Source organism: Scyliorhinus canicula, chromosome 15, assembly GCF_902713615.1.
Source record: "Scyliorhinus canicula chromosome 15, sScyCan1.1, whole genome shotgun sequence".
NCBI classification, from domain to species: Eukaryota; Metazoa; Chordata; class Chondrichthyes; order Carcharhiniformes; family Scyliorhinidae; genus Scyliorhinus; species Scyliorhinus canicula.
This window is the reverse complement of record NC_052160.1, coordinates 137,096,679-137,118,629: the sequence shown is the minus strand read 5'-3', so window position 1 is coordinate 137,118,629 and position 21,951 is coordinate 137,096,679. Positions and strand designations below refer to the sequence as shown.

The following is a 21,951-nucleotide window of genomic DNA, read 5'->3' as shown; positions in this document are numbered from 1 at the left end:
CATGGAGTTAAATGTATAATTCAGGAAGTCACAGTTCGAAGTGCCTGGTTTGTTCAAAAGCTGTGTTAGAATCTTATTTTGCTGACAAGAGTCACCACTGAAATACATGGAAAAGTGTTGGGGTTGTCCATTTTGGTTGAAATAAACTTTTAGCTGCATAATGAAGTCTTAATTGCTGCTAGGGAACCTCTCTGACACTGAAAATTAGAGGTTTTGAGTTCCATTCCTTCAGATTATAATTAGTGATGACTTTTTAAGAAACACCATATTTTTTTTACTTTTCTATATCTTATTTTCATTGCTCTTTCTTTCTCTGTTTAGCTTTCTGTACCTGATTTGACATTGACTTAGATACTCAAGCTATCACTTCTTGGTTCAAACGTCTCCACATTAGTGATTCTTCAGTCTGGTCAACAAGATGTAGTTGCTTGCTCTCTTCAGGCATCCCAAATGCTCTGTAGAGAGTACTGTGCTTTTTGATAGCTGAGAACTCCCAATGCATAAGCCTGCAGGTGGGCAAGTACAGGTTTTATAAATAACGGTTGCTGTTTGTTCGGCACTGACTGCAGAATCTGGCCCCTTGTAGTAATAAGATTATGATGCCTTTTACTCACCTCAGTCAGAGTTGAATATTGTGTTTCTGACCGTGATGGAACATATAGCTTTGTAAAAAGTGACAATTCCAAGATTTAAATATGTAGTTACAGTTTATATCCAAATGCAAATACATGCTAAGCATATACCATGAATTGCAAAATATAATTTGGTTTTCTAAGCTTTATGGTTTTCCATAAAATTATGTCAGTGCTGTTTTGTGTGTCACTTGACTTTTATTAACTCTGAATTCTTCTGCCATTATTACCACCTTTAGCAAATCCTCAATGTTTTCATAGATCCATTGGATACATTCTGAAACAGAAATGCTCCATTATCCACAAATGTGATGGCAATGAATGTTGTAACCATGCTACTGAAGTATGCTTCTTGCAATTCAGAGATGTGATGTTTGTTACAATTTTCTTCTTTGCAGGTGCTGGAGAATCTGGGAAAAGTACCATTGTAAAACAAATGAAGTGAGTTTCAAACAGCTAATCCATCTTTTATAGTTTTTGTTCTTGGTTTCTGCTAGAGAATTTTAAAAGCAAGTGCACACTTCAATGTAGGCCTTTGTTGTACTGTTCATATTGTGTATTTAGATTCCATGTGGAACTGTAACCACATCATTCACTTGATACTTTTCTCCATCTTATATTGAGAAGCTGTGTATTCTCTCTGCATTTTTTCATCCTTTAATTTGGAAGAGCAAATGTGAAGAAGTGCATTATTGTCTATGTATTAAACTAGAAATACAGTAAAAATATACGTTTACTATTCTAACGTATTTTGATAGTACTGTCCAATTTTTAGTACTGTAAGTTGTCTATTGTGTATAAAGCAAAAGAGAAACTTAATGGTGCCTGTTTGGATTCAGTCTAAGGTGACCCTTGCCAAAATTGACAGATTGCCGTTCTATGCTTCGAAGATGAACTTTTTAGCTTTGATGCTATTTTAGTTACTACTGATGAAAGCAGAAATAATGGTCCATTAAACTATCTGTTGTGTTACCTACTTTTGTGTATATAACTGGATATCTGGACAAATTATCTGGGGCTATTTAGGCTTAAAAGACACTGGGCTGAATTCTCTGCCTTGCCGCGCCAGATTTCTGCTCTGACCACCCGACGGGATTCTCCGTTATGCCGGCCGGTCAATGGGGTTTCCCATTGTGGGGCAGCCCCACACCGTCGGGAAGCCGCCGGGCACCGGCAAAGCAGAGAATCCCGCCCAGCTTGACTGGGCAAGATGCATCTTCTGGATTTAATTTCACTCCCTCAAAGTTGCAGTAAACATCATGAAATCTAGTCTGATACTTGAGAGAAACTTATGGCTTTATTATACGACAATAGTTTCAGAGGCTCATATTTTCATTACAAATATGCTGTTTGAGAGGAAAGTTGCTTCAATTTAGATTTGAATCTTTACAAAGTGCCAGCTGCAATTGAAGTTCAGAACAAAATGCATATGTGGTCATTGTTTTTACAAGACAGGGGAATAGTACCAATAGAATTTCAGTGAGCTCTCATCAGTGCACTACAAGTTTATATATGTCGCTGCTGGCAAGGCAATGCTACTTTCCCAAATTAGACTGTCGAGCTGCAAAGGAAGTCAAATAAATGCCATATCCAGTGAAATTTGTTGGGAGCTGACATGTTGATTAAGGCAATTCAAGGCGGTGAATCACTGGGCAGAAAAATAACTGTTTTCACATTACTAACTGGAAACAGTTCTTGTTGTTGAAAGCCCTTTTACTCTCCTTATATTTAGCTTTAATTTAATCTTTGTTTATGGTGAGCTAATTCAGAACTACAGCATTGAAGGTTGTACATTGCACATTTTGTAGCGTTTATCTGATTTGATAATTCTATTATCGCTGTGGGACTTGGTTTCACATTAAATATAGTTTGCTTTTAGTACTAAATTTGAGTTTAGTTCGGCATTGCATTCCTGGAGTGCAATTTTAATTTTTTTTGTCTATGCCTTTGCAGAATCATTCATGAGGATGGGTACTCTGAGGAAGAGTGCAAACAATATAAAGCAGTGGTTTATAGCAATACAATTCAGTCCATCATTGCTATAATTAGGGCCATGGGACGGTTGAAAGTTGATTTTGGAGACACAACAAGAGCCGTGAGTACAAATATGGAAGCAAGTCAAATAGAAAAAAGATTGACTATTTTAGAGCCGATGGATGATATTTAAGTCATTCAATCGATAGGTTTTTTTCTTTTAATAATAAAAAAAATGAATGTAAACTTTCCAAACTGATTCAGCTTAATTGAAACGCTAGTCTGGAGCAAAATATGCATACAATACTTTATTAATGAATGTAATAGAAGCTGTCAAGAGCATTGTTGGAAAACCTATTTTGTGATTGACCATCTTTTTACAGATTTCTGGTTAATCTGTTCACATTTAAACTTGTGTTGAGGCTGCCCCAAGGTATTTTAAAGAAATGCCAGAATCTATTTGAGGAGGCTGGAGAGCGGGAGACCTATATCTGATCTGCATTGCTCTTGTACAGGACGTGCTTGTTGATACTGTTAGGAGTGTTCTATTGCTTAACATCGACCATCACTTGCTTTGAGAATAAAAATAAAAATCATTTCTTTGGTTGCAGTCATGGCAAAGTTAAAGATAAGACCATTTAATCTTTTTCTTTCAAAGTTTTTGGTTTTCTCTAAATTTGTGCACTTACACTATGTAATGTTTTATTGTTGCCTATTAGAGCTGAAGGAAGGTTGAATATAATGGGATTAAGAGCCATTGGTAGGTTAAAATGTTGGAGCTTTGTTTGTTTGGATTGGTTGGACTTTAAAACATGTCATGTTGGATCATGTTAATTGTTTATTGCAATTTTAGTTGTTAACCATTTTCACCTAGAATTCAATTTTTAATTCTTAGTCTGCAGCTACACATCATAAATTTAATTAACTTGACAAAATATATTTTTCCAGGCAGATGTGGTATATGAAACAGTGTGCAAAACAATGCATAGTAAAGTCTCTGTTCAAGTTTTAAATTTATGGTATTATATCTTTTTTTTATCATTTTCAATTTCTAAAGCACTTTTGTTTATATGTAGGATGATGCCCGCCAGTTGTTTGTCCTAGCAGGAACCACAGAGGAAGGGCACATGACAACTGAACTTGCAGGAGTTATCAAACGATTGTGGCAGGATGATGGTGTTCAGGCTTGTTTTGGTAGATCCAGAGAATATCAGCTGAATGACTCCGCATCATAGTACGTACAGTTTTTAATGCCAAAATAATTTTGGTAATATGAAGCAAGCTGAATGGGGTAGGAAGGGATAGAGAGTTTAGTGCATTAGAGAGTAAGGTCCATGCAGAAAATAAAGTAAAAAATAAAATTGAAGTCACATTATCTGAATGGAATAAGATGGATGAACTTGTGGCACAAATAGAGATAAATGATTTAGATGTAAATGTAACCATGGTAAAAGATGACCAAGGTTGGGAAATAAATATTCCAGGGTATGCAACCTTTCAGAAGGGCAGGCAATAGAGAAGGAGATGGCGTAGCCCGGATAATAAAGGATACAAATGCAATGTAATAGTTGTGGGGGGGCTTTAATCTTTATCGACTGGAGCAATCAAATTGGCAAAGATGGGTCTAGCAGATACGTTTGTAAAGTACTATTGTGACAAATTCCCGGAGGAGTATATTGTGGAATCAACTAGGGATAAAACTATTTTGGATCTAGTATTCCACCATGAGGCAAGATTAATTAGTAATGTCATTGTAAACGATCCACTGAAAAATAATGGTTGTAACGCAAGGAGGTCCTCACTTAGTGCAGTTGTCTTCCAGAAAAATCACAATTCTAAGTGAAAGGACTAAGTAACTTATGGATTCCCATATGTATCTATGTTAAAGCCAGAATTAGGTTCCTTTAGACATTTGTTGAAACAATATACAAGTTGAAACACAGTACCGCACTGTGAATTCCTAGCTGAAATTCCTGGCAAAATAAATTAATTCATTAAATATAAAAGAAATACAATTCATGACATTTTTTTTAAATTATACTCACCTCAGTAATGTTAGATTTACCAAGCTCCATCTCTTGGCATAAATTGCTGGAATCCTGCACCGACTAACTTCTGGCACTAAATGGAGCGCAGGACCTGGGTCTCTGGATTGCTAGAAGCATAGAAACCTTGCAGATGGAGGCCATTCGGCCATTGAGTCTGCACTGACCCATGACAGAGCACTCAACCAAGCCCAACTCCCCCACCTTATCCCAGTAACCCCTTAAACTAACCTATGCATCCCTGGACACTAAGGAGTAATTGACCATGGCCAATCCACCTAACTTGCACATTTTTGGACTGTGCGAGGAAACCGGAGCACCTGGAGGAAATCCACACACACCCTGAGGTCGGAATAGAACCCAGGCCCCTAGTGCTGAGACAGCAATGCTAACCTCCGTGCCGTCCAGTAACAATACCACTAAGCCACTACATCCCCACAAGGTAGGGTATACCTGCACTGGAGGCAGTACAGCAAAGGTTCACTAGATGAGTCTATAATCTCTGGAATTTAGAAAAATGGGAGGTGATCTCATTGAAACATTGAAGGGCCTTGACTGTAGATATTATGAGGTTATTTCTCCTGGCTGGGGAATTTAGAACCAGGGGCACTGTTTTAGGGCTGATTGCTTAGCACTGAGATGAGGAGAAATCTCTTCATTCAGAGGGTTTGGAAGCTTTGAGATCGAGACTGAGATAGACAGATCTTTGGTGGTTCAGAAAATCAAGGTTTGTGGAGGAATGGCAGTGCAGTCCTGATGGACCCTACTGGAATTTTCCTGCTCATACTTCACTTGTTTACATTTACTCTTCAATCCAAACTTTTAAATTATTGCAAAAGTATCCATAAGAGATGTTTGAAAGTGCAGTGATCATCAGACTGCCTCTTGGAAAATGAATTGGATTTAATAGTGTATTGTTATCAAATTAATTCATTGTAAATTATTTCCTTTAGTTATTTGAATGATTTGGATAGAATATCCTTACAAGGCTATATCCCAACTCAACAAGATGTTTTGAGGACCAGAGTGAAAACTACAGGCATAGTGGAGACACACTTTACTTTCAAAGAGCTGTATTTCAAGTAAGTAATAATGATCCTTAATCACCAGGGTATGTATCATTTGTAATTTTACATAATGTATATAAACATCTTTCCCAGAACCATAAATTCTTGAAGATAATGATCAAATTGGACTAAGAATCAATTTGAAAAGTTTTAATCTCTATGATATATGATGACCATAATTTGTTGCAACAGGACATTTTTGGAGAGTGAAATTGATTGGAGTTTTTACCTCGTTGATCAGATCAATTTGCACTGCAAAGTACTGAAATTGTGAAGCACTTTCATTGTCTCATCTTTGACCCCATAGATGTGTGCCCAAAGACCGGCTCTTTAACCAAGTAAAAAAAATGGGTAGAAAAAAAACTCGAGCAAAGAAGAAGGAAATAGCATAAACTGGCAATCTGATCTAGAAATAGAGGGGGAAGGAAAGAGCAGATTAAGAGAAAGCAACAAAGGAAAAGTAAATTTATTTTCTTGGAAAGAACAACCAGAATAGGGCTTTGTAACCACATTGTCTTTGGTTATTGTTGTATTCGTTCTCAAAGTTAATGAGTGGCAGGGTATGTGTGCAATTTGTGTACATTTTTGACTCGGAATATTGAACCAACATCCATGTTCAGGAACAGTAAAACTGCTTTTTAGGGAACATAGGAATTGAAATAAGACGGTAGCCTGGCAAGTTTGCTTCATGCCACCCTTCATGATGCAGTGATCATGGATTTGTTGACCAACATCTTCAATTAGCCTACAACAGATCCAGAAATGCCACAACGAAAACCCTAGTGGTGAAGAGCTACAGGAACTATAAGTCAGCATTTTTTCTATTCATTCTATTTTTATTTGCTCAGGCAGGCACTGAATGCCAGAATTGTTCTGATTTGCAATTGAGCCAAAACAACTTTTCTCCCTGAAAGTTATTGCCTTGACATGAAATTATTTTCTTTTGGGCCCGTGTGCTTTGTAAGCTAGCATCTGTGGAGATTGTAACATTTAGAGGAAAGGATGTTCCCATACTTGTTACTAGGCCGGATCCGATGTAGCAAGGGCAGAACTCCAACATAGGTCACCCAGATCAGCTCAAGGGTCAGGAAAGAGCAGTTCACGGATCAGTGAGTTTTTGTCAGAGAGGGGGAGAGAGAGGAGGAGGCGAAGAAGGTTTATGCAGCTAAAGTGCTGCTGTGAGTTCTTGAGGAGCTGGGTTGGCAGACTCCAGGTAGTGAGGATTCAGAGGAATGCCTGGAGAGCTAAGAAATAGTGGAAGGTTGGTAACTCACGGTGCAGATACTGGGGCAACCGTGTTCTATATGATGTGACTGAAGAGCCGAAGTTGTGCTTGCACGTCAGGGCTGGGGTGCATATTTAGAAATCGAGGAAAGTGTAGTCTTGGGAGATGTGATTGAAGCAGTCGGAGGTCAGCAGTTGATGAGTCAGTTCAGGTCAGAGTGGCTTTGAGGGAATTCAGCGACTGGATCTTTGAAAGTGAAAAGTTTGGAATCCCTCACGTGGCAGAGTTTTGATGAGACTGTGTAACTCACAAAGAATACTGTCATGAATGTGCATTACAGCCCCACGTTACTTATAGGCAGACAAAACTTATTGAGGAAGATGTGTCTTTTTAAAAGAAATACAAGCAAATGCTTGAGTAAAGATGGCTCAGAATGTAAAGTGGCCACCTTCTGCAATACTATGTGGATTATAGTTGACCGACTAGTTCCAAACGAACGTGGAATGTTGCATCTGAAAGGTGTCAGGAACCTCTTTAAACAGAGATTTGAAAGTGAGATAGAAAAACTGAACATTAATCTCAAGTGCTTGCGGAGACAATGGAGACTGATTGTCACATCCCAGCAGATATCCAAAATCCACCACCTGTTGGTTTATATATCAGAATGTGGAAATGGTCTTGAGTTGAAAGAAAGAACATGAGCTTTGGGCAGAAGACTTCAGGAATACACTGGGAAATGGGATAAAACGCTAGCTGCAGAACTGATCTGGGTGTGTCTGTGTTTGTGACACAGAAACAGGAAGAGACAGCAGCCAAGTCACCCCTGCAATGACTAGCCAGCAAATACTCTGTTGCTGGAGGCGAGGCTCAGTAGAAGCCACTATTGAAAGGAAAAAGGACAGCTTTCAACTGCCCTGCAAAAACCAGCTCAAAATTAACTGTAAAATTACCAAAGTCCACTCTACCTGAATCGCCCAACTTAATGGCCGCTTAATACCATCTGTTTTCACGGACAAACCAGAGACTGATACCATTTTTTTTTAACCTTTATCTGAATTTTGAACTTCTCATTTAGTGTGTGTATGTGTGTTGCATTTTATTATTTGCTCATGTTTCGGTAACTAATAAACTTTTTCTTTGACTCCAGGAAGCCTGATTAAATTGGCTCCTTATAAAGAGTTAACAATTTGACTGGGAGAAGGTATCCATGGGGGAAGGAATCTCTTTTAAATTAACCTTGTTGCAACCAACTATGCGGGAGGGAAGCCATCCAATTCCTCACCTGGGAGCTTAACAAAATTGGGGTTCAGTTCAGGGAGTTAACTTGGGGAACTTGGTCCGGAGACTGGAGGTGTTGATACTGATGCCTGGGTGGGTTGCTGAGAAATACGTGGGCTGTGCCTTTGTTGCGTCTGTGATTTATTATGCTGTGTAGCACAACAAATCTTTCTTTGGTTGTATATTTGAGAGCTTTCCTTTTAAAACTCAATTTATTCAACTTTGTGTACCAAAAAACAGTCTATATGTACTATATATGCCAAGCATACTTTAATGCTATACTCTTATAAGTGCACATTATATGCAGCTCCAGCATTTAACGAGTTACAGTAGAATAGATATATATGTTTTTTAATAAAATTATTCATTATAAAATCTACTATGTCAAAACGTATCGCGCAATACACCTAATTTATTGTGCTGTTTTCAGAAGACTGGGAATGGTTGGTAATTTTAATTTAATTGCTATTAAAGGTGTTACTGCTATACTCGCAGATCGACTTCTTTGTGGTGGGGAAGGCTTTTCTGGCTGGGGTTAAGGGGTCAGAATACTTGGCAATTGCAGTGTCAGATCATGCTCCGCATTGGGTGGATATGGTACTGGAGAAGTGGGTAGCGCAGAGGTCTGAGTGGAAGCTGGATGTGGGGCTTTTGGGGAGCCAAGTGTTCTGTGAGAAAATTGAAACGGTAATTAAGGAATATGTAGGTTTCAACTATACGGGTGAGGCGTCGAAGGCAGTGGTCTGGGAGGCTCTAAAGGCGGTGGTGAGGGGTGAGGTAATTTTGTTTTAAGGCCAGGGTGGACAAAGAGGAGAGCGTGGAGTGGCAGAGGGTACTAGACGAGATGTTGGAGGTAGATGGGAGTTATGCAGAGGATGGGGACCCAGCGAAGCTGGAAAGGAGGAAGGAACTACAGGCGAGCTTGGACCGACTGTCTACCAGGAAGGCGGTGCACCAACTGAGACGAGCAAGAGGTGCAGTTTATAAACATGGAGATAGTAGGTCAGCTCCGGAGGGAAGCAGCGGCAAGGGAAATTCTTCAGGTGAGGGATAGGGCAGGGAAGTTGGTGGTGGCTCCAGAGCTGATTAACAAGGTTTTGAGGAGCTTTATGAGAGGTTGTACAAGTCAGAGCCACCCGGGGGAGACCGTGAGATGCAAGAATTTCTAGATGGGTTGGAGTACCCGAGGCTAGGGGAGGGGGACAGGGCTACATTAGAAGGAGCAATAGTGGAGCAGGAGATAAAGGATGCGATTGGGAGGATGCAGTCGGGGAAGGCGGCAGGGCCGGTTGGGTTTCCAGGGGAATATTATAAAAAATTAAAGGATAAGCTGGACCCCTGATGGTGGGGATGTTTGAAGAGGCGATAGGGAAGGTGGTGTTGCCACAAACCTTGGGGCAGGCATCGATTTCACTGTTGCTTAAAAAAAGATACGGATCCGAAGGAGTGTGGGTCGTATAGGCCCATATCACTTCTGAATGTGGACGCAAAAGTATTGGCGAAGGTACTGGCAGGTAGGTTGGAGGAGTGCCTCCCGAAGGTGCTAGGTGAGGATCAGATGGGCTTTGTGAGAGGGAGGCAGCTTTTTTCGAACATTAGGAGGGTTTTGAACGTAGTTATGGCACCAGCGGAAGGGAAGGAAGCAGAGGTGGTTGTGGTATTGGACGCCGAGAAGGCGTTTGACTCGGTAGAGTGGGGGTACTTGATGGGAGTTCTGGAGCGGTTTGGGATTGGACCGAGATTTGTGAACTGGGTAAAGCTATTGTATAAGGAGCCGAAGGCGAGTGTCTGCACAAACAACATCCGCTCAGGATACTTTTCTCTCCACCGTGGGACGAGGCAGGGGTGTCCTATGTCCCCCCTGCTGTTTGCACTTGCGATTGAGCCGTTGGCCATCGCATTAAGAATTTCGGGAGCATGGAAAGGAATAGTGTGGGGTGGGATAGAGTATAGGGTGTCCGCATATGCCGACAACTTGCTGCTGTATGTGTCGGAACCAAGTGGGTCGATAGGGGGAATATTGGAGCTACTGCGAGTATTTGGGTCGTTCTCGGGGTACAAGCTGAACCTGGACAAGAGTGAGTATTTTGTGGTGTCTTGGCCGGGGGTGGGGGCAGGGGTGGAGGGGCTGCCATTCTGTAGGGCAGGGACTCACTTAAGGTATTTGGGGGTGCAGGTTGCCCGGGAGTGGGGGAGGCTTCGTAGGTACAACATCACTAATTTGGTGGGGAGAGTGAAAGCCGACCTGGCAAGGTGGGATGGTCTCCCTCTGTCACTGGCGAGTAGGGTACAGGCAGTTAAAATGAATGTGTTGCCGTGATTTCTGTTTATTTTTCAATGCCTACCGATTTTCCTGCCAAAATCTTTTTTCGGGGAGATTGAGGGAAGGATTACCTCGTTCATATGGGGAGGGAAGGTGGCCAGAGTGAGAAAGGTGCTGCTACAGAGGGGAAGGCAGGCAGAGAGGGGGTTTGGGTCTCCCAAACCTGATGTACTACTGGGCGGCGAATGTGGAGACGGTGCGGAGCTGGGTCAGAGGGGTTGATTCCCAATGGGTCAGAATGGAGGAGAGTTTGTGCAGGGGGTCGGGACTGAAAGCACGAGCAACAGCGCCGCTCCCGATAGCTCCGGATAAATACTCAGGGAGTCCAGTAATAATAGCTTCATTGAAAATCTGGAGGCAGTTTCGCCAACACTTCGGGTTGGGGGCATGGTCAAGGGAAATGCCGATTCGGGGGAACCACAGATTTGAGCCAGGGAGGTGGGATGGAATTTTTCGGAAATGGGAAGAGAAGGGGATTAAGACGCTAAAAAATTTGTTTCTTCGGGGTCGGTTTGCAGGATTGAGGGAGCTGGAAGCGAAGTGTGGGGTGGAGCAGGGAGAAATGTTTAGATACATGCAGGTTCGAGATTTTGCTAGGAAGGAGATACAGAGCTTCCCGGAGGAACCGGCCTCCACATTGCTGGAGGAGGTGCTGACGACAAGGGGGCTGAGAAGGGGGTAGTGTCAGCGGTGCACGGAATTATTTTGGACGAGGATAAGGCACCACTGGAAGGGATCAAAGCAAAATGTGAGGAAGAGTTGGGAGAGGTTATAGAGGAGGGGGTGTGGTGAGGTGCTCCAGAGAGTAAATGCCTCCACCTCGTATGCGAGGTTGGGGCTTATACAGCTGAAGGTGGTATACAGAGCACACCTCACGAGGGCGAGGATGAGCCGATTCTTTGAAGGAGTAGAAGATGTGTGTGAGCGTTGCGGGGGGGGGGGGGGGGGGGGGGGGGGGTCCTGCTAATCACTTTGATATGTTTTGGTCCTGTCCAAAGCTAGAGGATTACTGGAGGAGGTTTTTAGGGTAATTTTCAAGGTGGTGCACGTGGAACTGGACCCGGATCCCCTGGAGGCCATATTCGGGGTGTCGGACCAGCCAGGGTTAGAAACGGGTGCGGATGCAGATATCGTACCTTCGCCTCATTGATCGCCCGAAGGCGGATCCTGCTGGGATGGAGAGCAGCCTCTCCACCCTGTGCCCTGGCGTGGCGGCGGGACCTGTTGGAATACTTGACCCTTGAGAAGGTTAAGTTTGAACTGAGGGGAAGGACGGAGGGGTTCTACAAGTCATGGGCATTATTCATTATGCACTTTCAAGAACTGGATAACATTGAACATTAGTTGGGGGGTTGGGTGGGGGGGGGGGGCTGTGTGTATTAAGGGTGACTATGGGTAATCCCGGATTCCTTTTTGTCATTTGTTTATGTAAACATGTGGGCTATTGTTTGGGGGTTGGTGGGAGGATGGGATCATTGATATTGGGATTGACATATTTGTTCCTGATTATTGTTTATTGTTGGTGGGTGTAAATTTGGGAGAAAATGTGAAAAAGGAGAATAAAAAATATTTTTTAAAATAAGGTGTTAATGCTATCTCCGTCCATTTTAGGATGTTTGATGTAGGAGGACAGCGATCAGAACGGAAGAAATGGATTCATTGCTTTGAAGGTGTAACTGCAATAATATTCTGTGTGGCATTAAGTGATTACGATCTTGTGCTTGCTGAAGATGAAGAAATGGTGCGTACATTTTTTGTTTCAGTTCTATGTTTGTCCGACAACAAAGAAGTAGGCCACACTTGTGCCCTTATACGGTTTCATTAACTGTCTGCTGCAATTGTGTACATACAAAAATTTAGTTATTGTAATTTCATAATTAGCTTTGAGTGGGCTGTCATGTTTCAAGATCAATGAATTTGATAACAAATATAAAGAATTTTAGTATTTAGATCCATATTCTATCAAAAAAAGTTAATTTTATCAAGTTATTTTTAATGGGAAACAAAACTAGTCTAGAGCAGCTACCAGCTAAATTCTGAACATAGAACATAGAACATAGAACAGTACAGCACAGAACAGGCCCTTCGGCCCTCGATGTTGTGCCGAACAATGATCACCCCACTTAAACCCACGTAACCCGTATACCTGTAACCCAACAAACCCCCCATTAACCTTACACTACGGGCAATTTAGCATGGCCAATCCACCTAACCCGCACATCTTTGGACTGTGGGACTGTGGGAGGAAACCGGAGCACCCGGAGGAAACCCACGCACACACGGGGAGGACGTGCAGACTCCACACAGACAGTGACCCAGCCGGGAATCGAACCTGGGACCCTGGAGCTGTGAAGCAGTGATGCTAACCACCATGCTACCGTGAGACCCATAAAAACGGGTCGATGTGTAAAAATGGCTCACTTAAATATGCCAATGTAAGATTCAGATCGAGATGTCTCATGAGATTCCGTTGAATCTGGCAAGACATTTCAAGTGCCGCAAATCTCATGCGATTCAAGGGCCTTGTCGCCAGGTCGGGCGTGACGAGGCCATTCAATCGTACCTGTAATGTTCATATCAACAGTGTACTGTTGCAATGACTTTAAAAAACCTTTTTTTCGAGATATGACTGGGAAAACTAGATTTAAAGTAGCATTTCATGCTATTCAGCAGGTGAGGAAAGAAAACCTATTTAATATTTTGAAAAGCATAGAAAGATTCAACCAACAATAGTTTAATAAGATGATTTGCAGGAACACAATCAAAAATATTATAAGCAAGAGAGAGAGCGATAAAACAATGGTAACCGAAGAATCCTGAAAATATTTTAGAACACAGTACAAGGAGAAAGGTGAGTAAACTGTATATTAAAGGATCAAGTGTGTAGAATATAGGTCGAAATTCTTTATCCATATATCCGAAAATCGCACATATGTGAAAACTAAACTTTTTTGAATGATTATGCAGTTAGTTTGTATGTTAAAGCAATATAATATTATTGGTGTAATAAATGTTAACAGGTAAGGAGTGGGGTGTGTGAGAGTTGGCAAATGGAGAAGCAACCTAGTATTTTCATACCATAGCTAGCTGAGTTTTGGGCTATTGTAATGCAAGTAGGCTGTGGCCTACCATGGTAAATCTGGAAATATCTGAATACTGAAACGTATTGGTCCCAAGGGATTTGGATAAAGGATACTCCACCTGAATTATAATCAACATTTGGTAGGACTACTACAATCTTCGCATGGGGGGGGGATTATAACTTAAGTGCAAACAGGGTTTTTTTTTTTAAATTTGAGTAGCCAATTATTTTTTCCAATTAAGGGGCAATTTAGCGTGGCCAATCCACCTAACTTGCACATTTTTGGGTTGTGGGGGCGAAACCCACGCAATCACTGGGAGAATGTGCAAACTCCACACGGACAATGACCCAGGGCCAGGATTCGAACCCGGGTCCTCAGCGCCATAGGCAGCAATGCTAACCACTGTGCCACCGTGCAGCCCTAAGTGCAAACATAGTTAATAGGACTGGTGGAGTTTAACTCCTGTTAGTGATCCAAACCACAAAATATGATTTTATTTTCCAAAATTGACACTACTCTTTCAGTCCTGATGTTATCGTTGAAAGTGTTCACATGTCTTCATACTCCAGAAAAGCAATGGTTTTGCTCGGCAGAGAATATTTTTTTTAATTTAGAGTACCCGATTCTTTGTTTCCAATTAAGGGGCAATTTAGCCTGACCAATCACCTGCATGGTGAGACCCATGCAGACATGGGGAGAATGTGCAAACTCCACACGGACAGGGGGCCGGGATCGAACCCTTGGTGCCGTGAGGCAGCGGTGGTACCCACTGCGCCACCATGCTGCCCATGCTCTGTGGAGAATATTTGAAGAAAATACAGTTCTGCACTGCAGAGCTTGTTTCTTAATGCAAAGACTAAATTAAATTTAAATTATAGAGAATTATGTATTCAAATTGGTTTGAATTTATAAGAGTATTTCATGTATGTGAAATGTGTAAAATGAGGCTGATGTGAATGTTTGGAACCTCACTTAAATTATCAGATTGCTTAGTTAGTGGTAAGAACTGGACTTGCAGTAATCACCATGACCAGATCTTGACTATATGTCCATAAATTATTTAAAAGAAGGAAACATCACTTTTATGAGATTGTTTATATAGTCCATTTTCAGGCTTATAGAGGTAGATCTCTCCAACTGCCATAATGACATTTTGTGGCTCAATAATTGAAATGAAACACCAAGCTAGTGTAAAGCATCAGTTTGCAGAATAATCAGTGCTGCTAGTTCAGAGAATTTGCATGGTTATTTCTTTACGGCCCATCGTCCACAACCTGAGAAATTTTATAAAGAGCCAGAAGTCCACAATAAAATAAACCTAAAAGTTTATTTTATAAATTTGGAGTGCCCAATTCTTTCTTTTCCAATTAAGGGGGCAATTTAGTGTGGTCAATTCACCTACCCTGCCCATCCTTTTGGGTTGTAGGGGTGAGACCCTCAGACATGGGGAGAATGTGCAGACTCCACACTGACAGCGACCCGGGGCTGTGACCGAACCCGGGTCCTCGGTGCCATGAGGCAGAGCTAACCACTATGCCACCATGTTGCCCTAAACCTACTAAAAGCTGAGAAGTGTTCTGGTAATACTTAAACACAATGTGCAGGAATACTTGTTCTAGCTTTTTAGTTGACTTTATGTACTAACATTGGTAATCATTAAGTGCATTTTTCTCCACTGCATTAATGCTTAATTAAGATGAGGATGAAACGGATGATAAAATCTGAGCAGTTTCTTTTGAAGTACAAGCAATAGAATTTTGTTTCCACAGAACCGAATGCATGAGAGCATGAAACTTTTTGACAGCATCTGCAACAACAAGTGGTTTACAGACACATCCATTATCCTGTTCCTGAATAAAAAGGATCTATTTGAAGAGAAGATCAACAGAAGTCCTTTGACAATTTGTTACCCAGAGTATGCAGGTAATGTATTGTTACACATCTTAGAATCTCTAACTGCTGTCAGTCGGATATGAAACTGTTTTAATCAAAATTAAATTCAGTGATCTCCATTGTTACTCCCCTTTAGTATCAAATGGCAGTGAATACAATATAATTGCATAAATTGTAGCAATGTATCCCACCCAAACTTTGTAGAATAGAGATAAGTTACAAGCTTGATAACCCCCTTGGCGGTGATATAAACAAAGCTACATTTAACATGTTACACCTGCAGGAATTTTTGAATTCTGAAATGCTTTGTATGCAGTAATACCATTTTTCATATATTTTGTACACCTACTTCCCACTTTGTCAAATCAGTTTCAAAACTAAGTTCCATTCAACAGATCTACAAACGTTATCATTGGTCCGAAATAATACAGATTCTGTTTGCAGTATTGTTTTTTCCCCTTCTCGTCTAATACAAAGTAAACCACTCATTTCTGACCAGGGTCCAACACATACGAGGAAGCCGCAGCATATATTCAGTGTCACTTTGAAGACCTGAACAGGCGAAAAGAAACCAAGGAGATCTATACTCATTTCACATGTGCCACAGATACCAAGAATGTGCAGTTTGTGTTTGATGCAGTGACAGATGTCATCATCAAAAATAACTTGAAAGAATGTGGATTATACTGAGACTTGTTGAAAGTGCATCCAGGTGAGGAAATCTCAACTAAGGTTTGCTACTGGCACACAAATATGTTTGCAGTATATTTTGGGGGAAGGTCGGGCGATGAAAGGAGCTGAAAGTTACCGGGCATTTAAACAAACTTTCATGAACAAATCAGACTGTAACGTTACTACAGTCTGAATGAATGAAAATGTTTTTTACTCTAAAATTACTTTTTTTTAGGTGTTTCTTTTGTTAATAAAAAGGAGCCTGTCTGCGAGTGGACCATTCAATTTCCTGGTTATGCTGCCTGCCAACAGGAACAGGTTAGAAGAGGAAGGACTGCTGTCATGAGGGAGGCTGCATGCAAGATATTCATTCAGTTATTAAATATGTATTATGAACACTTTTTAAAATTGCATTTTAGTTTGAAATGAGTAAGTAATGTACTTATACTGATTCGGCATTGTGCTTAAGAACGTTTTGTTCATTCTTTTGTTTCTGATTTTTTTTTTGCCCTGCCGTATGTATGTTAATATGCAATTGTATTGATTGACCAAAAGATGGTGAAATCTATGACCATTGGGTTACTTTTTTTTTAAGTAGGCATTTCATCAAGTATTCTTGATCTACATTTGTTGCCAAACATAGCTAAACTTTGTAACACCGTGAACTGTTGGAACTTGTTTTATCATAACTGGTCATCAGTCTTTTTATTAGTTCTAAATGGCATTTGGGCCAGAATGAAATTCAACAATTGTATTAAGTTGTGTTTCTTGTTAACATGCAACAGATTACGTCCTCTGACATTGATAATGGTAGTTCTGATTAGCCCAACCGAAGGAATACCTAACTACAGTACAAACCTCTGTAGGCCAATACCAATGCAAATTATTTCAAATTTATTTGCCCATGTTAAGAATGCAGTATTAAGATCCACAGAATATAGTGACTTATGAATGTCTGGTTTAGTATTATTCTATAGCTGTGGTTACAATTATGCACTGCCATTGGACTTTCAAGTGCCATCTATTGTTAAAGGTTTGCCAAATATAAAAACATTGCATAGCTTAAAATCTAGCCAGTTAAAATTAAGCCAAACTTTTCTAATGAAATACCCAATATGTTGCTGTATCATACCTACTTTTATTTCCGATTTGGTGCCTGTTCTTTTTTAAATGTAGGGACTTTCATCTGGAACTTAATTTAAAAAAAATAGAAACAGCCATGATCTAAATGAGTTTGAACATCATGGTCATGATCTCTGAAGTAGTATGGTACAACTGCCACTTGATTATTTTTATTATAAATACAGCACTGCCATAAAGACCGGAGAATCAAATCAAATCCTGAACAGCCTTAAACCAAGTTTATATATATTATATATAATATATTTATATATTATGTATGTGTATGTATAAAACGATTAATTCTGTAGGAGCTTCCTATTTTCCTCCATGAAATGGCTATTTATTCCAAGCATTTAACCAGCCTTCTACCATAGTTTGTAATAACTTGCACTATCATTGGCTCACTTGCCTTAAAATAGTTAAACATTGCTACATCTATGGTTACATTTTACTATGATTTGCAATTAGACATCTTTGGGACTATCTTTTTAGAATTCCTCCACCCATCCCACTCCTCCCTACTGCTCCAAAATAAAGCAGTTGTCACATACAAGTTATGTTGAAATTTAAAGTCCGCAAGTCACTGTTTGGTTTCCTTTTAGAATGATTCTAAAATCTCAACAAGTAGATCCAATAGAGGGCAATACGGTGGCGCAGTGGTTTGCACTGATGCCTCACGGCACTGAGGACCCGGATTTGATCCCGGCCCCGGGTCACTGTCCATGTTGGATTTGCACATTGTACCCCTGGCTGCATGGGTCTCACCCCCACACCCCAAAAAGATGTGCAGGGTAGGTGGATTGACCACGCTAAATTGCCCCTTAATTGGAAAAAAAGAATTGGGTACTCAAAAACAAACAGTAGACCTAATCCGTCAGAAAAGCAAATCCCATTTTCTGATATTCATTGAAACCCTAGAGTATTACTCTGTTTAATCAATAATTGGAATATTTGTTACAGATTTTTTTTTTCTTGAATTGTTAGTGTTATTGCTTGCTTTAATGCCTAGAAAACTCACTTCCAGCAAAAAGGTGAAAAATTCAAATTAATGCCAAACCACATTCGGCATACCAGGTTGTTGAGTGCATGACTGAGTCAGTGGTTATTTTCGATTAGTATTTTTAAGCGACTGAATTAAAACAAAAGTTGGAGCCTAGCTATGATGATGCCCAGCTTTGGATCCCATTGTGATTGCATTTCCAATGGCCATAGCGCACATTGATGTTTGTATTGTGCACACGAGTTCTATCCTGCTAGATCCTTAAGAATTTTCCATGTGATGGCCCTTCTGAATAAACAGTTTGTGTTGTTTCAGTTCCAATACTCCTACATTGGGATGTTTCTGTAAAGTATGGGGAGGCATTCCTTCTATGGTCTGCCACTCTGATGGGATAGGCCATCGAAGGTTGGACTAATTTTCTCTATACAGAAATTATAATATCAAATGTGAAACCACAAGTTATTACTTCAAAGGGAGTTGAGGTGTATTTGGACTCTGATTTTGAGTCAGCTGGACGATGTGATTGAAATAGACCAGGTGCTAAACAATAGCTTCCAGTGCCTAATTTCAATGATCCATACATCTCAGCAGCAGTACTTTTGGCAGGAGTTGATCTGCGGTTCATAGAGCATTGTGGGAGGAAAGATGGGCGGGGGCTTTTATAAAAAAAATAATCAGGGCCAATTTGATGAGCTGCATGTAGTCTAAATTATGTTAAACAAACTCGCTGACCTTCATTATTTCACTGTGTAAAGCTCAACCTTCAGTTTTCTGTAACCATAGACTTTATCTCATAATCTGAGACACCTGTGGGGGAAAGTTACCCATTGTATATCAATATTCATACGTATAAATGTAGAGTATCACATTTCAGTGGGAACAGTAACCGATGCAAACTTCAAGGCTTCATTTCTATAGGTATAATGTGAATTTTAAGAATAAAGGCAGTTGCCAGCTGTACTTTTATGATTATAGGCTGTGGCTTATGAAATGTTTTACATCTCAAAGCAGTTGGTGTGGTTTGGTTTTCTTCAACTTTTTATGTTGCCATTTTTGCTCTGGTTCCAAACAGTTTGCAGCCTCACTACTCATTTGCTGATTTCATGCAGCCAAAAAGATCATCTGTTATTTTATAGCAAGGAATATCTAATCGTAATTTCTCATGTGAGTGATGCATGGGATCTCTGGTTTCATCTGAGCTTTGAACATGTGGGAGTTAGGAAGGATGAATTAAAACACAGCAATGGAAGTGGGAGTCTTGACGAGAGAGTTTCAGCATTAAAGGAGAACATGTCTACATGTACGTATGTCTGGAGGCGGCCTCTGATTCATCGTCAGGAGTCACTTTGCTGATTCAGAGTTCTTCATCTATTGCGCCTGGGGTGTTTGTTTTTCCATTACTCATCACCTTAAAACAATTCGGGAGCCTATAATAATAGGTACATGCACACAGGTTTAGTCACATGTACATCTAATATCCCAAGAGGACCTGCCGAGGCTTGACATGAATAAAATACTTCTGATGCAGGTTGAGCCATGTTGCATTGAAGAATATTAAAACATTTGTTTATAAAAGTGGCATTCAGTAAAATTCTAGTATGTCTGCCTGTTCCACTAAAAATATGGGTTTATTTTGGACCAAATTGCTACATAGTAAGTTTGTGATCTCCAATCAGCAATTAAGAAGAATGGCAGGCAAATCAAATGGAAAGGAAGATGGTTATTATAAGACAAGTAAGCAATAGGCAGTTTACACACAACGTTTCACAGTTACTGAAGGCTTATGGGAGAGACTTTCATAGGATTAGCTGTTTACTGGGAATTTATAAGAGGGAAGAGTTTTGTTTATCTTGGTTTGCTGTATATGATCGCTCATCTGTTTACATTTGAGTTCATTTGATGTCCTTGATACCTCAGCATGTATCAACATTGACTCTTGCTAAATCGTAGTTATTTGGTTAACTTGATCTTTGACAATGAACTGTGATATTTTCTAATGGCTCTTCTAATCAACCAATGTATTGATTGTCTTTTTAAAATAACTAAATACCTATTGACTGTATTTTGTAAATTTGTGCCAAACTGCTATTGTCAGTTTCATTCCATTTAGTAAACTGTAGTTTTAACATATAATACTTTGAGTTGGACTTTGAGTCTTGTTTGTGCAGACTTCCTTTGTTACTGTCGCAGCAATTCTAAATGAGAAAAATATAAATAGCATGGAGCTTAGGATTGTCGCTGGATTCTATTCTTGCTTTGACTTTCAGTTCTGCAATGAATATTTGCTAAATCTTTTCATAAAAGTGATAAAGCCACTTTGTAATGAATTGGAAACAGAAATGACCAACATTACAACTTTGAATATGTCATACTATCATAACCCAGAATCCATGTACCTCCGTTAATGTATGCAGTTGGAAATTTCAAATTGATACCTGGCCACCAGGCTTTTCAAACCGGAATCTTGCCTTCCTTTTATGGTGCTGTTGCAATGTTAATGTTCGGTTACCATATGAACCATATTGGAGCCTTCTGATTTGGGCTCCAAATAACTTCATGCTCAAAAAAAGCAAATGAGAAAAGAAAACTCCCACATGCAGGTTAAAACCTTGTAATCCAAACAAAAATCTTGTGATGAATCTATGCAATTATCTGCAATCAAGGCTACATTCCATTGAAGGGAAGGGGCTTAATCATAGAATTTACAGTGCAGAAGGAGGCCATTCGGTCCATTGTGTGTGCACCGGCTCTTGGAAAGAGCACCCTACCCAAGGTCCACACCTCCACCCTATTCCCATAACCCAGTAACCCCACCCAACACTAAGGGCAATTTAGCATTGCCAATCCAACTAACCTGCACATCTTTGGACTGTGGGAGGAAACCGGAGCACCCGGAGGAAACCCATGCACACATGGGGAGAACGTGCAGACTCCGCACAGACAGTGACCCAAGCCGGGAATCGAACCTGGGGCCCTGGAGCTGTGAAGCAATTGTGCTAACCACAATGTCATTGTCATGAACAACTTTGGTTGTCTTAAGAAAATCAATTTGAATGTTAATATCTTTGCGCCATCTGAAATTTATAACCTTGGCTGTGGTTGTCCTTTTTTTTATTTTTAACAAGCTGACCCTTTTATTCATTTACAATTTAAATAGAACCTTGGGCAAAATACTTGCGACCTGTTTGGAAACAATTGGCTGACCCCAAAGACCACTCAATGCTTAACCTTAATGTTGTAAAAGACCAGTTCCATTTAAATTCTGGTTATTGCAAAACCAAACATTTTCAGCAAAATAACTTTTATGACAGTTAATAAAAATGACTGCTATATGGGTGCAAAGAATGATGTGCTTTTGATATATCCTGCCATTTGTCAGAATGCACACGAGCTGCTGTTTGTACGTGAGAAGTGATATTTATTTGCTTTGGTAGGGGATGATTGATTGTAGCGTGAACACATGGGTCCAAAATTACCCCAATATTACCTGTTGAGTTTATCCCAAAGCTCAACTAGTATCATCTAATGCTATAAATGTTCATTCACTTGCTCATGTTATTAGATTACCTTGTTGGTTAAAATACTTAATCATGGTTATTCACAAGCGATCTCAAGCTTAGAATAATTACTAAGCTCC

At 40.2% G+C, this 21,951-nt stretch overlaps 1 protein-coding gene across 1 annotated transcript in view; it reads left to right on the top strand.

The window, feature by feature from the left end:
* Positions 1–20,447, top strand: part of LOC119979083 (guanine nucleotide-binding protein G(i) subunit alpha-like) — a 58,321-nt gene extending 37,874 nt beyond the window's left edge. Inside the window, exons 2-9 of the mRNA XM_038821083.1 lie at positions 1,031–1,073; positions 2,586–2,727; positions 3,683–3,840; positions 5,605–5,733; positions 12,156–12,285; positions 15,397–15,550; positions 16,020–16,232; positions 16,428–20,447. Of these exons, the coding sequence (XP_038677011.1) occupies positions 1,031–1,073; positions 2,586–2,727; positions 3,683–3,840; positions 5,605–5,733; positions 12,156–12,285; positions 15,397–15,550; positions 16,020–16,210 (947 nt within the window). The 3' untranslated portion in view covers positions 16,211–16,232; positions 16,428–20,447. The remainder of the gene's footprint in view (positions 1–1,030; positions 1,074–2,585; positions 2,728–3,682; positions 3,841–5,604; positions 5,734–12,155; positions 12,286–15,396; positions 15,551–16,019; positions 16,233–16,427) is intronic.
* The last annotated feature ends 1,504 nt before the right edge of the window (positions 20,448–21,951 follow it).